The sequence below is a fragment of the Falco peregrinus genome, chromosome Z (assembly GCF_023634155.1).
Source record: "Falco peregrinus isolate bFalPer1 chromosome Z, bFalPer1.pri, whole genome shotgun sequence".
Classification (NCBI taxonomy): domain Eukaryota; kingdom Metazoa; phylum Chordata; class Aves; order Falconiformes; family Falconidae; genus Falco; species Falco peregrinus.
In genome coordinates this window covers 81,974,580-81,990,760 of record NC_073739.1, presented here as the reverse complement: position 1 = coordinate 81,990,760, position 16,181 = coordinate 81,974,580, and the positions used below count along the sequence as shown (strand labels likewise).

General features: G+C 41.6%; 1 protein-coding gene across 2 annotated transcripts in view; it reads left to right on the top strand.

Moving 5' to 3' along the window:
* Positions 1–654: 654 nt before the first annotated feature.
* The window catches only part of SMAD2 (SMAD family member 2), a 52,671-nt gene continuing 37,144 nt past the window's right edge, over positions 655–16,181 (top strand). For both annotated transcript variants that reach the window (XM_027779040.2, XM_005231964.4), the window contains exons 1-2: positions 655–730; positions 12,238–12,530. In XM_027779040.2, the coding sequence (XP_027634841.1) occupies positions 12,295–12,530 (236 nt within the window). In that variant the 5' untranslated portion in view covers positions 655–730; positions 12,238–12,294. The remainder of the gene's footprint in view (positions 731–12,237; positions 12,531–16,181) is intronic.

Here is a 16,181-nt window from a genome sequence, read left to right as displayed (position 1 = left end):
GGGACACAGCGGCCTTGTGTCCCCTGAGGGGCCACCATGGCCTGAGGGAAGGGGCTTCACCCTTTGCCCAAGGAGCATTTAAACTTTGATTTAGTTACGCTTTATTGGCTGCTCGAGGACAGCAGGCGGCGGTATATCCTCGCCGGACCCGCCACAGTGCCTGAGGTAATTTCTGGCGGGAAGGAGCGCACTACTTTTTCTCAGCTCCCACCCGAGACCAGCGCGGAAGGTTACGGCAGTCGTCAGCTGTGAGAGCTCACATTGCCAGTGCGGCTGCGCACCTGCGGGTCACTCAAACCTCCGCTCCGCGTCTCCTTTCCCGATCAACCGCCCCTAGCGGGCGTGTGGAGCCAGGAGTGACAGCCGGCGCGGCTAATGAGCGGCGCCGCCCCGCCCCCGCCGCGCGGGGCACGCAGCACCACCCACCCGGCTTCGGCTCCTTTCGCCTCCCGTCTTTTTTTTTATTTTTCTCGCTGTATTTTTTTTTTCCGCCGCCGGCAGTCGATTGGTGGCTCAATCCGCCAATCGACGGCTCGGGCCGGGCCTCGGCTCCCGTTACCCAATCCTCACCCGACGTTTCTGCAGTGACGGGGGGCCGAGCCAATGTGCCGTCTTCCCACCCACTGCCGGGGGCGGGCAGAATGGGAGCCAATGGGCGCGAGGAGGGCGGGCGCGCAGGGGAAGGCAGCGCTGAGGGAGGAGAGCGGCCGCGCAGCTCGCTGAGGAAGAGGTCGGTCCTGGGGCGGTTTCGGTGGGCGGCCCGGCCCGGCCGCGCCGCGGGAGGGGAGCACAGGGTGGCCGCTCCACGGGAAGGGGCGCCCCGCCGGCTGTGTACGGGCTGGGGGGGGCGGGACGGGCCTGGTCCCGGCGGGGGACGGGGGCGCCTCCCCACGCCCTCCTCCCCCTTTGTTGTGGGACGCGGCCGGCGCTGAGGGCGGTGGGCGGCCTCGGTGGGCCCCGGCGGCTTCCCGGGGCTGGGGGGGCCGCCTGTGCCGGCGGGGGGGAACGGCCGCGTGGGGCGGGGGGCGGCTCCTGCCGGCCGGTCGCTGGGGCTGCGGGAGGGGAAGCGGGGTTGGGGGGAGGGAGATCGCTGTCACACCCCCCACCCGCCCTCCACGCGCCGCAGTAGCCCCTGACGCGGGGCGGTTAGGGCTGGGAAGGGCCGGCTTGTGCTCTCCGGCCTGTGTATGGGGGGTGACGGGAGGGGGGGACACCCACAAAAGTTCTGCCTCTCCTTCCTGTCCCCCTCCCTCTCTGCCCGGTCTTTTTTTTCTTGCAGAGATTAGGAGTGCAAAACTTCGTGCCGGGGTGGTGGAGAAAGTTAGGAGCAAGTTGCACAGGAGTGTTTAGGATTGCAAGGCTTTGCTTCAGCCAGTGCCCTTTTGTCTGTTCCTCTCCTAGTCCAGAGCCATGGATGTGAAATGCACACTGCCTACACCAGAAATGCGAATTGAGATCAGTGGTTTTCTTCATGGCATTAGTTTTAATGCTGTAGCTATCAATGCATTGTAAGATGTAAACAATCTGTTCAGTGTTTCATCTACCTAGATAAGCACAGGGGAGAAGCTGTGTTGTTATAATAGCAAGTAGTTGGTGTTACTGCACAGTTGTCGAGCTCCTATTTGTAAATTTTTGTGGGGAGTGGAGAGGAAGAGGTGTGACACAGTATGGTCTTTCAGTCTTCACTCAGGGGAAATAAAAGGAGAAAAAAAAAAAGTGGATGAGTGAAGAGCCCTTGTGATAGTCTTGGAGAGCTGTTGAATTGAACAGCTGGGATTCAGACTGCAGCCTAGTCTCATGTCTTTTTTGTTGTCCGCCACAGTTTTTTTGACTAAAAAAATCCCCAACACATGTATGTTGTGTTCTTTTCAAATACTTTAGAAACAAGTGGATGGCATGAAGAAAAAGTTGTTTGCTGGATTTACCAGACAAGTATTTCTGAAAATGCTGCTAGCAAATGCTGCAACCTGTATATATTGCTTGTAGAGCTCATGTTATCACAGTTCATGGTTATAAACGAGACAGATTCCATCTGTAGCAAGAAGTTTATAATGACAGCTTATTAGGAGACCGCACATAACAGCAGGTTTGCCTGTTCTTAAGTGTTCCTCTCTTAGCCTGGAGAGCTGTACTTTCAGACTGATTCATGACATTATTTCTGTGGGGGCTGGACTCTGCAGTGAGAGACTGATTAGTCTTTGCTCTGTTCTCCGGGGGAGGGGGGAACCCACCCTCTTGTTGTTGTTAAGGTGAAAGACTTCTCTTAGCAGAACAGGGTTGCTGTTCAGACTTTCCTATGCTTTATCACCGTGTTGGAGTTCTGCATGGTGCATGAGTAGATTATTTGTGTGTTTGTTCCGAGTTGTAGCTTTAAAACTTGCAGTGTTTACAAACTAGTGAATGGGGGGGTGTGTAAGAATGTAAGTAAAGAGAATTTTGAAGTCCCTTGCCCCCATTTGCTTAGCACTATCATGATGAAAGGTAGTGTTAGTTACAAATCCCTTTAAAAAGAGTAAGGGGAAGATCTCATTTAAGGTGATTTAAACTTAATTCAAATATGAGTCTAAGCACATATTTAACAATATATTGGGATGTTTAATAGAGTAACCTGGCAGTTGATTGTTGTTCTGCAGTTGTGTGGCTCGGACTAGGACTGCACTGACAGTCAGAGAAGCGAACAAAAGTGTTTGAAGATCCAGTTTTCTTTATGAAAGAAGCTGGGCGGGTGTAATGTAATCTTGGAGAAGAATTTGTCACCTTTCCTGAGGTTCTGTTTGATGATAAAAAGAAGAACACAATTGAAAAAAATGAGGTTAAAAAAATTGGTCTCTTAACTGATCTGTTCTTTTCCTCCACACAGAATCTAGATTCACAAAATCAGACAAGCTTGAATTACACAGGGAATCTCCAAATGAAAGGCCCTCCTGGGTCCTCCCATCTTCCTGTTCCACTTGATCTTTCAGAAGTGTTGAGCACCAGTTGATATAATTGAGTTTATTAGAGCTCAAAAAAAATCTGCTACTAAGAGGAACCTTAAAAAAACAAAACTTTTTTCCATCTCTCTAATCCATTTCCCACAAGTACTGGGAGAACAGGCTTTGTAGTAGGTTCTGGATAACAATGAATCTGAGCTCTGCTTGAGACTGAAGAGAATTCCTAAGTTTTATTTATATAGAGTACGCAAAGTTTTAATTATTATGAAAAATATTCTAGTGTTTTCAAATTTATTCAATGCTGCCTTAATGGTTGTGCATGTAAATGCCCTGTAATTGAAAGCATCCATTTATGGGCCTGACTTGCTAAGTGAGCTGTAAATTCTGCTTTTCAGATTGGATTTAATGACTTTTATCATAAAGCCATAAACTGGTTGTGAACTGTGCCGAGAGACAAACAATACCTAAGCTTACTTTGCCAAAATATTTGTAATTGTTGATTTGTTAAACTGAATTGCTGCAGGTCATGCGATGGGATTAGTTTTTTGTAATAGAATGGAGAGTACAGGCAGCCCTATGTTCAATACTCTCTGGGCTAGAAGAAATTGGCTACTGCAGAAAACCTTCCTAAACATTGCTCCACTTCTAGCAGAGAAACTGCATTACAAATAGTAAGGCTTTGTTCCTGATGAATTTTTATTATGATGATACGTCTTTGATGGCCATAGTGTGAAGTAAGACCAAGAAGAGACTGCGAGGGAGAAGTTCCTGAGTCTCCTATCAGTTTAGTCTGGGGCTCGAGCTAGATTTAATTACAATGGAGCAATATGAGCTTACCGTCAGACAATCTGGTGCAGCATCAGCTCTGCTTATCAAGGAGCTGTGGGGGCTGGCCTGTTTGAAGAACATTTAACTTTAGGCCTGTATTGAAAATGAACTTGCAATAACTACTTGTAAATGCAATTGTTTGTGGCTTAACAAAGTGGAGAAGCTGCTGAGCCGTACAAGTAAAAATAAGAAGGTACCTCATAACCAGTACTGTGACTGTTCCTGTCAAATTTAGCCCAGTATTTATTTTCTAAAGTGACAAAACTGTTATTTGTTACATATGGAAAACTAGTCCAAACAGATGAGGTGAGAAGAACTTAAAAGTGCTGTGGTTTGGAGTGGTTATTTGGTGCTTTTGTGGAGCTATTAAGGCCTTTTAGTTTTAAGGAGCAGTACTGTGAGGTTGTTCATAATAGTAAGTGGAAGAAGTTTCGTGCTTTGCAGAGACAGGTGGATTGGCCGACTGCAGTTGTAGTAATTTTCCTCTTTTGCAATTCTAGGAGAGTTGCTAAAATACGTTGTTCCTATTAGTAGCTTAATCGAAGGTCAGCAAAATTACTCTCTCTTCTTTTTCATGTCTCCAGTTGCATGCCATTTTAGTGTACTAAGAATGCCTGTGTGCTAATTTTCTAATAGGACTATAGCTTTTCATTACTACATTTGTCTGTAATTTGCAGCAGTCCTTAGTAATTGAAGAAAAACCCAGCTTCTGAAGCTTTCATAACAATATGATCGTGCTTAATTTAGTCCTGGGTATGAGAAATATGAGTTTTCTCATTTGATTCATTATCAAACTTCACAAAGTGAGTGAGAGGGAAAAAGTGTACTTTCAAAGTGGGTGGGTAATTGTTTTCAGTGAGCTATATAAAGATACTACTGTTATGCAGTTTCAAGATGCATTGCAATACCAGATAATAATAAACTTAATTAATGTGTAAATTGAGTCTCTATGTAGGCATGTTTCAAATTCTCATTCTAAAGCTGACCCAGAGGAAGAATTTTCTTTGCTTCTGCTCCCTCCCCCATGGATCACAAGCAACCTGCCTTGAACTTCATCAGCTCATGTCAAAGCTGAACCAGGACCTTGGCTTTACTTCTTGGAGCTTTGGCCTGTGAGCTGGCCAGATGGAGCTGTGGGCCAGATGGAGCCCCTTGGGAGGGAGCTTGTTAGAGTCACTCCCCACTGCTGGCCTAATTGGCTGAAAAGCTGAACTGGGAGGTGGATCTGAGGGCATTGCTCAGTAGGGCTGGATTCCCCTTCCCCCAACTCTCCACCCCCACCTTCCCCAAAGCAAAAAATCTTAAAACACTCCAAGAACAGTAAGGGAATATCTGAAGCTGTCCTACTCTGACCTGAATATGAGGAGAGAGGGATAGGCACCATCTCACTTTCTCATGTGCTTCTTCTTCAGAAAAGTATGTATGTGGCAGTAGGTTTGAGCTTCTCCAGTATGACAAAACAAGGTGTCTCGTATGCATTTGTAGGGGAAGAAAGAATTAGCCCTCCTGGAACCTCAAAAGGCAGTTTTTTGAGGGGTTGCAGGTGCAGTAGAAGTAGTGAAATGTCTTCTCGTGTCTGTTCCACTGAGTGATTTAACTAGAGTGTATTCTATCTGAAAGGGAAAAGACTGGCTTTGATTTTCATTTGAGCTTCATAGAGACTTCAGGTTTCCTGCAAGTTGAGGTTATTAATGTTGGGGAGAACTTTCTCAGATTCTGCTGAGAATAAACTATCTCCTTCTTGTTTGGAACTACACAGGCTAAAGGATCCAGAAGCAGGTCATAAATTAGGTTTGTTTTGCTTCTGTTCAATGCAAGATTAAATACTTATTCTATCGTTTCTCTTAAGTCTTAATGACTTTGGCTTAATGTAGGAGGCATATGCAGTACTGCATAAGCTATGCCCTTTAGAACTTCAACTCTCAGTATTCTTTAACGTAACATAAGGTCTTGATGCTGCCTTAAATAGTCTCTGCTTCAATTAATGATGCCTTATTGTGAGGCCGGTACTATCACAGGGGCATGTGTGGAGGCAAAGCGTGGATAGTCTCTCATCTTCTAAAAGATTTGAAACATTATGCATTTGGTGAAATTGATAAAGAATCTTGTCCAAATTCCAGGATTAATGAAAAAAACATCGCCTTTTAAAATATCACAAAAATGGGAATAAAATAGGGAGGCAATGAGCTTGTAGACTTTCTCTCAAATACCACAAATTATTTTCCTCGATCGTCTTTCCTCAGGAGCTTAACTTCTGTCCTCTTTATTCCAGAAGAGCTCTTGCAAATGAAATTCCTCTAAGCCAGAATACTTCTAGTAAAACCATGAGAGATCAGATTTCTTTATTTCAAGTTTAAGATGAATAAGCAGACTGATATGAAATATGTTGCATAAGGCTTTAGAATAAATTAGCCAGAAATCACTTGATATTTTTGGTAGCACCACTGTGTTTATAGTATGTTCCAGACACTCAGCAAAGGAAAATTTCCCTTGAAGATTTCAGTCTGCTAGCATGTTACCCTTAACGTTTTCTTCATTTCTGTGCTTAGTTATTGCTGGGATCTTGGGCTTAATATTTAATACTTGTTCCAGAGAACCACAGTAGAATGGAATAATAGCAGACATGACTCAAACTGTGACTTTAAAAGTTGCCAACTATGACACTGTTTGACCAGCTATAGAAACATGTGTGCATCAGGAAGCAGAGATACAGTACGGGGGCAGGGATGAATCAAATACCACCAAAATTAGGCAATTTGTGAATTTTCCAGTGTTAATCTGTTGGGAATAACAGCACGTGCACCCTGTGTTCCATCAGTCTAAAGAAACACTTGTACCTCTCTGGGCAACAGTGAGTACTCCTTGAGTGTTCAGAGCTGCAGTTTTAAGGCACAATCCAGAGAAAGTGGAAGGGGATAAAACAGTGGAAGTCTTCTGCTATGTATTGCACTGCTGCCTTGATAGTAATGGTTCAGCTACAGTTGAGCTCAGAAGGTGGTCTTGAAAATCTCCCTGCAATTACTTACAGAGTCTCAGGATGTTGCTGTGTGGTAGTGAAAATCGGGAATAGTACACAGGAAGAAAAAATATCAGATTTGGGCTATGGTGTTGGGGCTCAATAGAAGAGGGTGAGTAAAGGAGAGACAGCACAAAGAATAAGCGATGGCAAAGCATGCTTAAGGTCCTTAAAAACAAAGACCATAAATGAGTACTTAGTCTTTGGAGATGATTGGAGATGATAGACTACAAGGAAATTACAAAAACTGTTGCATGGAAGAAGAGGCATTACATACTTAGTGTGTACTTAACCTGTGGCCATTTTAGTAATGTGGAAATGTTTCTTGCAGTGTTGGCAAAGATTGTTTTCCGGTTGTGTTTAGGGGGGAAAAACATTTTATCATTTTTTTTTTGTGGATGGAGAAAGTGTACAAGGAAAAAGATCAGAGGACTATTTTTAGCAGGAGGCTACTGTCAACAGTGACAGGGTGTGAGAGAACAATTCTTTAGGAACAAAGATCAGAATTCCTGGTATCAATTTGAAGGCAAAAGTTACAGGTTATGGAATGGGATTTGCTGGTCAAAACTGAGCTGCAACAGTGACTCCTAAACCCATTAGTATAAAGATGGTATCTGAGACTGTCTGAGGTGGATACAGTTAGAATCCAAAGGAAATGTAGGCCTCCTCACTTTTATTTGAGCTGCTGCCAGGTGTTCAGCAGCAGACATATACTGCCTGCCTTCCATCTCCAAATTCCTCATGAGGTGTAGATTTTTGTCTTTGTACTATTTTAATTATAATGTTGAGAGCTTTTAGGATATGACCAAAAAGATACATGGAAAGATAACTGCAGACTGATAAAATTTTTCTGTGGTCTTTAGGTCAGTCCTTATGCAGTATCTTCAAGTACTTGTAATTTAATTGAAGTAGTAAAGCTTTCAGGCTTGGCGTCTGCCCAGGGAAGCTTCCCAAACTGTATGAGCTGCGTTCAGATGCTTGCTTTGTGACAAAAGGCTGATAGCCCTCTATTTGGGGGAGGCATGTGATTCAAATGTACGGAATCCTGAAGCTTGTGGATGAGATAGAATACAAACAGTTCTTCAGCAGAGCTTGCAGTGGTAGAATATGAGGGGCTTTCTGAAACTAGGAAGAGAATAAATTAAAATAGCTAGAAGTACTTCTTTCAACAGTGGGCAGTTACATTCTGGTGCTGTCTGCCACAAGAGGTTGTGGAGGCAGATTCAGAAAGTGGTTAGATGAATTTGTGGACAGCAGGTCCATAAATGGCTGCTAACGAGAATAGGTAGGAATGTAGCCTTCAGTTTCCTGCTTTAACAGTTTAAGATGCTGAAGAATTATGAGGAGAATGAGCTACAAACTGCCAGGATCATGTGCTTTGAGTAACGTGTCTTTTGCCACCTTTGGAGACATCTAGCCTAGTGCTAGATGCACCACTCTGACCCAGTAGAGTATTTCTTATTAATTTCTTTATTGCTGCTTTTTTCTTGCATAATGTGCATTTATCCAAATTGCTTATAGTTCAACCTAAACATGCCTTGCAATTTGCAGTGCCTCCTCCAGGCTGGGAGCAGAGTGCCACTTCTGCGTAAATTAAGGTAGCTGAAATATTCTCCCATGAGTACTCATCACAATCAGCTGAAGTATTAAGCTGAATGAAGTCCTGTCCTACTTGTGTCACATTCTCTCTGCTCACCCTTTGAAAGATACGGGGCCACTACTGGAATAACTTAGTGAAATTCCTGCTGATTCTTCTGGCAAATGCCTGACATGGCAAAACAGTAGCTGGAAGGAAGAAGTTAGTTTAAGCCTCACAGACTTTTAGTCTGCAGCTGTGGTGTATGTTGTGTTGTGTGTGGTTTTTTTTTCAATAGCTGCTAAGCTGCAATAATCATTGTAATAAAGGGCTCTTTAAATTGTCCCTTTGCGGTATTTAGGTTGTTTTTTTAAAAAAATAATTTTCACAGGGATAGCAGGTCAGCCTGTGCTTTTTGACAACTTCTACAGAAGCTGGATGAGCCTATGTCTGTAATGGAACTGGTTAAAACTAAGTGTAATAGCTGGAAATTTCTGATTAGTTAGGTCTGTGCTTACAGTCTTGGAAACGGGAAAAGAAAGATTGTTTTTTGCATCTGATTATGTCAGCACAGTATGAGTGTTCAAATATAAAGAAAAACTGAAATGTATGGGGTTTCTGAATTCTTCCCTGCTGTAAGACTTAAATGGCTCAGTGTGGATTTGAAGCAGAAAGGAAAGTCTTAGTTAAAAAAAAAAAAGCACCAGAGAATATAGATAATGATATATAGATCAGTGTTACGTCTTAAGGGAGAGAATACTGCAAAATTGGACACATCATTACAAGTAGTATTGTAAAGCTGAAAAATTAGATAAAAGCTTTGAGAATATTTAGAGAGCCTCGAAGAATAGGCAATTTACCTTGGTAAATGAGACCCTACTGAAGTGTGTTGTATAAGGCAAACAATTAAAGGAGTATGCTGGGGCATTGAAAGGTGTCAAATTTGAAGCCAAAGAACAGGAAATACGTGTATTATGTGTTAGTGAGCTCCAGGAGAATTGGCGTGTGGATAAGTGATGGTAGTTGTACTTGGTTGCCTACATCTGTCAGCATTGAATGTAATGTTCAGATATTACACCATCAATTGCTAGTGTTTAAAATATGATCTTTGAAGCAAAAGAGGCTATCTTCTTTGATTTGGTTGTCTTGAATTTCTTGTGTATGCCTCTGAAGCATTTAATGCTGGCCTTGCTCAAAAGCTGAAGTCTTTTTATAAAGCTCAGTGACTGCCATTCCCTCTTTCAGAAATCTAGTGTGAGAATTTCTTAGAACAGCAGAGGCCTTGCAAGCCTCCTGTTTCATCTCTGGAGCTAACTCAGTCTACTGTATTAGGGGTCTAATGTGTTTCACTCTCAGGTCTGCAGACAGTTCAGAACATGTGGAAAGGGGAGTGTGAGACTGCTTGATTTGGCTTTGCTGCCAAAATAAATGATCTAAATTAAAGTACGTGCCCAGGTTGCATTTCCAGCGCTGCAGTCAACACTAACACCACTGTTGAAGGCTGGGGCTGGAGTCCTGACTCCGCACTCCTGTAACCCAGCTGACATCTGCCTGAGTACTGAGTAGTACCATGTGTGAGCTGCTGCAACTTCTTAGCCTGAAAGAGAACTTGGCAAAAAGAAGTCCAGCTTGATTTTTACTTGTTATCTAGCTGCAGTGTTTGTGGAAAGGTATTAGCACAGGTGCCGAGGCGCTAGTGGTGCCACAGGAAAGAAAGGAAGGAGACCTGGGCTTCCTGTGGCAGGAAGCTGTTGCAATGGCTTGGCTCCCTATGAAGCTGTACCCTGAGTGTCCTGGTCAGGGTTTAATTTGAAAATGCTGGATATTGAGTTTATTTTTCTTGTGTTTGCTGCAGCCAGGGCTCCAGTATGATGCTTTTGCAGTCTGCAAAACTTGCGGTCTGAAATATTTGGGACAATTCTGTAATAATTTAACATTATTGAAAGAATAAAAGTTCTTTTCATTTTGTTGTCTTATGTGAAAATGAATGTTTTGACTTTTTACCAGGGCCTCTACTGATAGGATAAGGAGCAATGGTTTTAAACTGAGAGTAGATTTAGATTGTATATAAGGAGGAAACTTTCTACGATGATGGAGGTAAGGCACTGGAACAGGTTGCCCAGAGAAGCTCTGGATGCCCCATCATTACAGGTGTTCAAAGCCAGGTTGGGTGGGGCTTTGAGCAACCTGGTCTGGTGGAAGGTGTCTCTGCCCACGGCAGGGGGCTGGAACTAGATGATCTTTAAGGTCCCTTCTAACCCAAACCATTCTCTGATTCTCTAATTTAGGATAGATTCGTTTGAATGACTTGCATAAAGTTACAGTGTTAATCTTGAGTCCCTGTTAATTGCAACCTCTGTCTCCTCGATCACAGAAAACTGTAGTTGCTTTGGTCTTATTTTTGAGTGCTCTCAGAAGTTGTTTTATGGACATATAATGTAGTTGAAACAAATGTCATTCCAACTGAATCTTCTGTTTTGTGGAAGTTGAAAAGTTATGATTTAAAGTTACCTGTAGAATGTAATGTACCATTTGATGACTTGTTGGTCCTCTCTGAAACTGCAAAGACATGGAAAGGCATAAATTAGCCCTGAATACTGTAGCCTGAAGTATCCCAAATCAACTATGCTGTTTTGCAGATGGAAGGTTTCAGTAAGATGAAGTTGGTGTATTTTGGATAGAAGTGAGGATGTACAGGATGGAGAGGCATGTAAGCTGCCTTGAAAGCTCAAATAGAGTAGCCTGAAGGTAGTGTTAACTCTTAGCTAAAACAAGGTCTTTTTGGCTGACTGAATCAAGTTACACAGCTTGGAAATATGGCAACTTTCTGTACTTCACATATCCAGTTGCTGCCTCAAAATAAGACTGCTTTTGACTTCAATGCCATACTTCTATCCGTATGACCTTTATGTCCTCAAGCAATTTCTAACAGCTGTCTGCCTGAAATAAGATGGTTGATTTGGGGCCTATGTTTTAATACCTAAAACAAGCCTAATAAAAGCTGCAAAAACAAGGTCTTTTTTTCTAAATGGCTATCATTTCTCTTTTAAATGATTTGAAGTGTGAATTGCAGTGAATGCTGAAATAGCCCAAATTTCAGCACCCTTCTAATCTTTCATTTTATATAAACATCCTGATCATGTAGTTGATCCTGAATTAAAGGCTATCAAAATGAAAAGAGACAATTCTACTACTCAGGTGCCTGCAAACTAAGATTTTAAATAGCCTTTAACAAATTTTGAAAGACTTGATTATTTTAAGTACTGCCAGTTGAGAAGACTCGTTATCTGTAGGCTGTTGAACTCTAGATGGAAAGGTGGCAATAATCTTATTATCAAACTTCTGAGTGAATTTCAAATTGGTGTCCCCAGTGGTACAAAAATTGGTAGTTATGTAAAACATGACAAACAAAATGAAAATAGGCTTCTAAAATGGCTGGCTGTTGAAGACTTCTGTCCAACCATAATGACTAAATGACATTCCAAACACAATTTTGCTTGCAAATTAATTTGGAGATGGGCAGAACATACATCTACGTGTATGCAATTTGTCAATCACTTGTGGAAAAATGTAATAAATGATGAAAACAAGCCAGCCTAGGTGCAAACCTAGACTCAAAATTCTGTGTTTTCTGGAGTTGACTTTATCCAGGAAGGGCTTAAGGAAAAATTAAATGCCTAATCCAACAGTAGCCTTAGTCTGCACTGTTGATGAGTCTGTAGTGAACATGCATTTGAACTTTATCAAACTACTTCTGAATTGTTACTTGACTTGGCTTTAGGATGCAGTGCCCTGTGTCATTTGGTAATGAAAGGTCCTAAGCAAGGTATTTGTCTCATGTGAAAACTCAGTGCTAATGTGTCTGTTTTGGTTTGTGTTTTTAGGGATCAGACGGGAATCTCTTAATTTATTGCTGCTGGGTGTTCTGTCTGGTGAAAGTCATGTCATCCATATTGCCATTCACTCCACCAGTTGTGAAGAGACTTCTGGGGTGGAAAAAATCTGCTGGTGGCTCTGGAGGGGCTGGTGGTGGTGAGCAGAATGGTCAGGAGGAAAAGTGGTGTGAAAAAGCAGTGAAAAGCTTGGTCAAGAAGCTAAAGAAAACAGGACAGCTGGATGAGCTTGAGAAGGCAATTACCACTCAGAATTGCAATACAAAATGTGTGACAATACCAAGGTAAGTGCTGTTGTGTTTGAAATGTACAACCACTTAAGAAATGACTAAATGGATGTTTAGGCTATCCTGTGAACAAATGACTAAAAAAATCAGTTGCATGCTTTTGGTTCTTCAAAAATTCTTTAAAACCTATTTTGGTTTTATATAGTGCTTGCTTATGAGTGCATCGCATGCTTTAAAGTCACAATTTCTAATAATATCCTTACATTTCAATTTTCATTACTACATAGATTCCAATTTGTGTGTATTCTGGTGGTGCCTAGCATAGCTCTTAGCTTGTAGCACTGCCTGTGCTTTTATTTAATAACCCTGTCTAGAATCAGAGGGGCATACTTGAACCTACACTTCCACTTAAAAAAAAAAAAGATAGTTTTTCCTTGGTCAACACTTCAGTCACTTAATATTTTCAATTGTATCTGGTAGTTTTACTTAGATTGTACAAGCTGCATCAGTTCTCCCTTTTGAAGGGAAGTTTTATTTTTGGAGGCAGGTTGTCTGAAGACCAGTTTATTTATTGTAATTATTATTTGTTACTGGTTAATGAAAGTGTTTTTTATTTAATAACTTTGAGTATTTCTAGAACTGCTCTTCTGCTCCTGACACGTATATACATGTAGGTGAACGACTTGCATTCTACCCTTTTCACTTTCTCAACTTAATTCATAGCAACTGCTGTGCAAGAGGCAAGGGTTGTGTTTGTAAGTATAATGCAGTCTGCTCTTGATTCATGTTGTACAGAAATCCCACAAAGGTGCCTGTGCAAGCCTGTTATGTGTGACATAAGTATCAAATCACTTCACAGGTGTGTGTTTTCTGTAAAAACGTTAAGAGGATCTGGTGGCATAGGAATATTCTGGGCCCTTAGCCCCTTGACACTTAAAATAATTTCTACGAGAGAGAAACTGCATCTAGTTTATGACCTTAATTTCTGTATTAGCACATTCATCCCAGCTACTTTTAAACTTTGTATTAATCATAGTGCAAAATAGATTTGACTGGTGTCAGTAATGATTTCCATATATCCCATGTGTTATAGCTGATAATGGTTTTAGCATTCTCTTCTGGATTTGACACAGGTTTTGGGGAAAATCATGATTATGCACAGAATGAATGACTACTTTAATTCTGTTCTTTTTTCTGTTCACCTTTTGTTTTTAGTGCTTCCCTCTGCTTCTATTTTCTTCCCTAGAGCAGTCCCAAAATTCTCTGGGTTTCCCTTCTGCTTTCTTCCTTTTGCCAGCTGGAAAACAACCAGAAATGAAATATTGCAGCTTTCTTGTCTTTGTGTATCAATAGACTAAGATTGGAACTTGACATGAGATGGCTATGTGTTTAGCAAGTATTTAACACGATGAAGACTAAAGGCTTAATTGGAAGGAGTTGCATAAGACAGAAGCTAAATATGCCGTACAGAGATTCACTTGGTATCAAATGTGTATCTAAGTTTTAGAGCTCTTTTAAAAGCTCTTAGAGGGACTTCTAGAGTTCTCCTGCAGGAGTACTGGAGCAATAAATATTGCTATTTCAGAAGAATAGTTGTCTAAATTTAATTTTGTATAAATTTAATGTATGAAGAGACAAACAGTATGCTAATATATCATTGTTTTCTTAGCCTACTTTGAGTATATCCTCCTGCTTGCATGACCTATTGTTTTAAAGTCGACATAGTAAACTCTTTAAAACAGAATAAAACAGAATCTGTTGTACTCTGTATAACAACCTCCATGTTGTGAATGGACCAGCAGTTCTTGCTGGGCTGTGAGGTGCTGTTCTCATCTATCTTCCAGTCAACTGTAAAAAGGACTGGACCTTGGTGTTACTTTTCTTCACTACCTTAGGAGTAAACTGGCAGCTAGAGAGCTTTTCAAGTGATGTTGGCTATTATACAAGATTTAATTTTAAACCAAGAAATGGCTTTGGTATTACAGGATGAGATCATATCAGGGTTGCCAGCAGTGCTATACAGATTTCTTGAGTTTCATAGTTGGCTTTTAGACTGTTGATATTATTTCACTTTGACAGCAGTAGTCTGGGTTCCCAAGAAAGAACAAATGTCAACTCAGTACTGTAATGACTTGTGGAGATTCTTGTTCTTGGATTTAGTAAGCTAATGAAACTGCTGCTTGAGACCCGCTTTAATGAATGTCTTAAAGATCTGCAGATCAGCAGGGATAAATAACAAAATGCTGAATTTGAAACTTTTTTTCCTTCCTAGTCAGCAGGAAGCTTGAGGTGCTAAGCTGCTGAGATGCAGTTCTGATGTGACAGCTGGGCTAACTTTCCAAATGTTTGTGTGTGTGTGCATGGGTTTTTTAACTACCTTTAGATTTACTTACACTGTTTAACTCAGTGTAGATATTAAGTATGGGATGCTTCTGTTTGCCACTGTTGCATTATTCCCTCAGCAGAAGTTTCAGTTGTGGTTTTACAAGTTTCTGGTCCCCTTGGAGATTTTCAGAGAGTTTGATTCAGTAGTTGACTATACTTTTTCATCGTTAAAACCTAAAGCAACTGAACACCTACAAGCTTTTTCTCAAAACTGAGACCAGCTTGGACAAAAGTTGAATTAAATTGACTTTTCAGAAATCCATGTATGCTTTGTCATCGGTAGTCGGGCAGCGATTAGCATTGTATTGTTTCTGTGCTGTTCGTCAAGATGCCTATGTACTAAGTGAGGCTGATAGCGTGTGTACTGTGCAAAAGCAGCTCATGGTACTTAACACAACTTCTCACACAGACTAATAAGAGGTTCTGAGAAAGCAGAAGCAAACAGATGGAGTGGATGTTGGCATCGCACAGCAGCAGGGGTGCTTAGCTCTTCATAAGTGGGTCAGTAATCTAGAGCAGAGGCTAAATAAGTACAGAGGTCCTTTTGACACTAGCCCTCTAAGTAATTTGTAGTTATCTTGCTGAATCCTCCCAGCAAGCCAGTGGGATCCTAATCGCATAATCCCTGTGTATCCTGAAACATGTTGGCACGTAAGTTCACTTTTCTAAAATATGTAATGAATTTGGTAGAATTAAAGATCTTGTCTTTATGCACTTCCTTGCAGTTTTGAGACAAATGGGGCACAAGAAGTAGTCGGTGAAGAAACAACACGAACTTCCCTTCATACAAGGCGTCTTCTAATGGAAGTTTCTTCCTTATTGGCATGGATTGTGCTGATGAAATAAATACTTTGTAACTAGTGATAGCTAAACTCCAAGCCTTTAACAAACCAAACTGTGCCATGGAGGGAGTAGTCAACTGACATGTTATCTTATTTACAGAGTTTCCAGTGGTGACAGTACAGCCTATTAGAATCCAAAGTAGGGAAACACAAACCACTCCTTTCAGTGTCCCAGTATTTTGATGTGATCAGCTGTGTGTTTTTTCTGTCTTAAAAAGAGCATAGATATACTTCATGCTCTTTTCTTGCACCTTTTAAAAAAGACTTACCAAAATGCAGTTGCTTTTGTAAAATGCCTGATAATGTACAACTAGTTACAGAGTTTAGTTGTGGCAGGTTTGGGGTAATGTTGACCTGGGCTGTTGTAGCTCCTATGTTTTCAAAATTTAAAGAAAAGCTAGGGGAAGGGAAGCAGAACTGCGTCCTTCCTGAGCTGTAACTAGATACATCTGTAGTACATGCTGAATTCTGCTTCCATGCC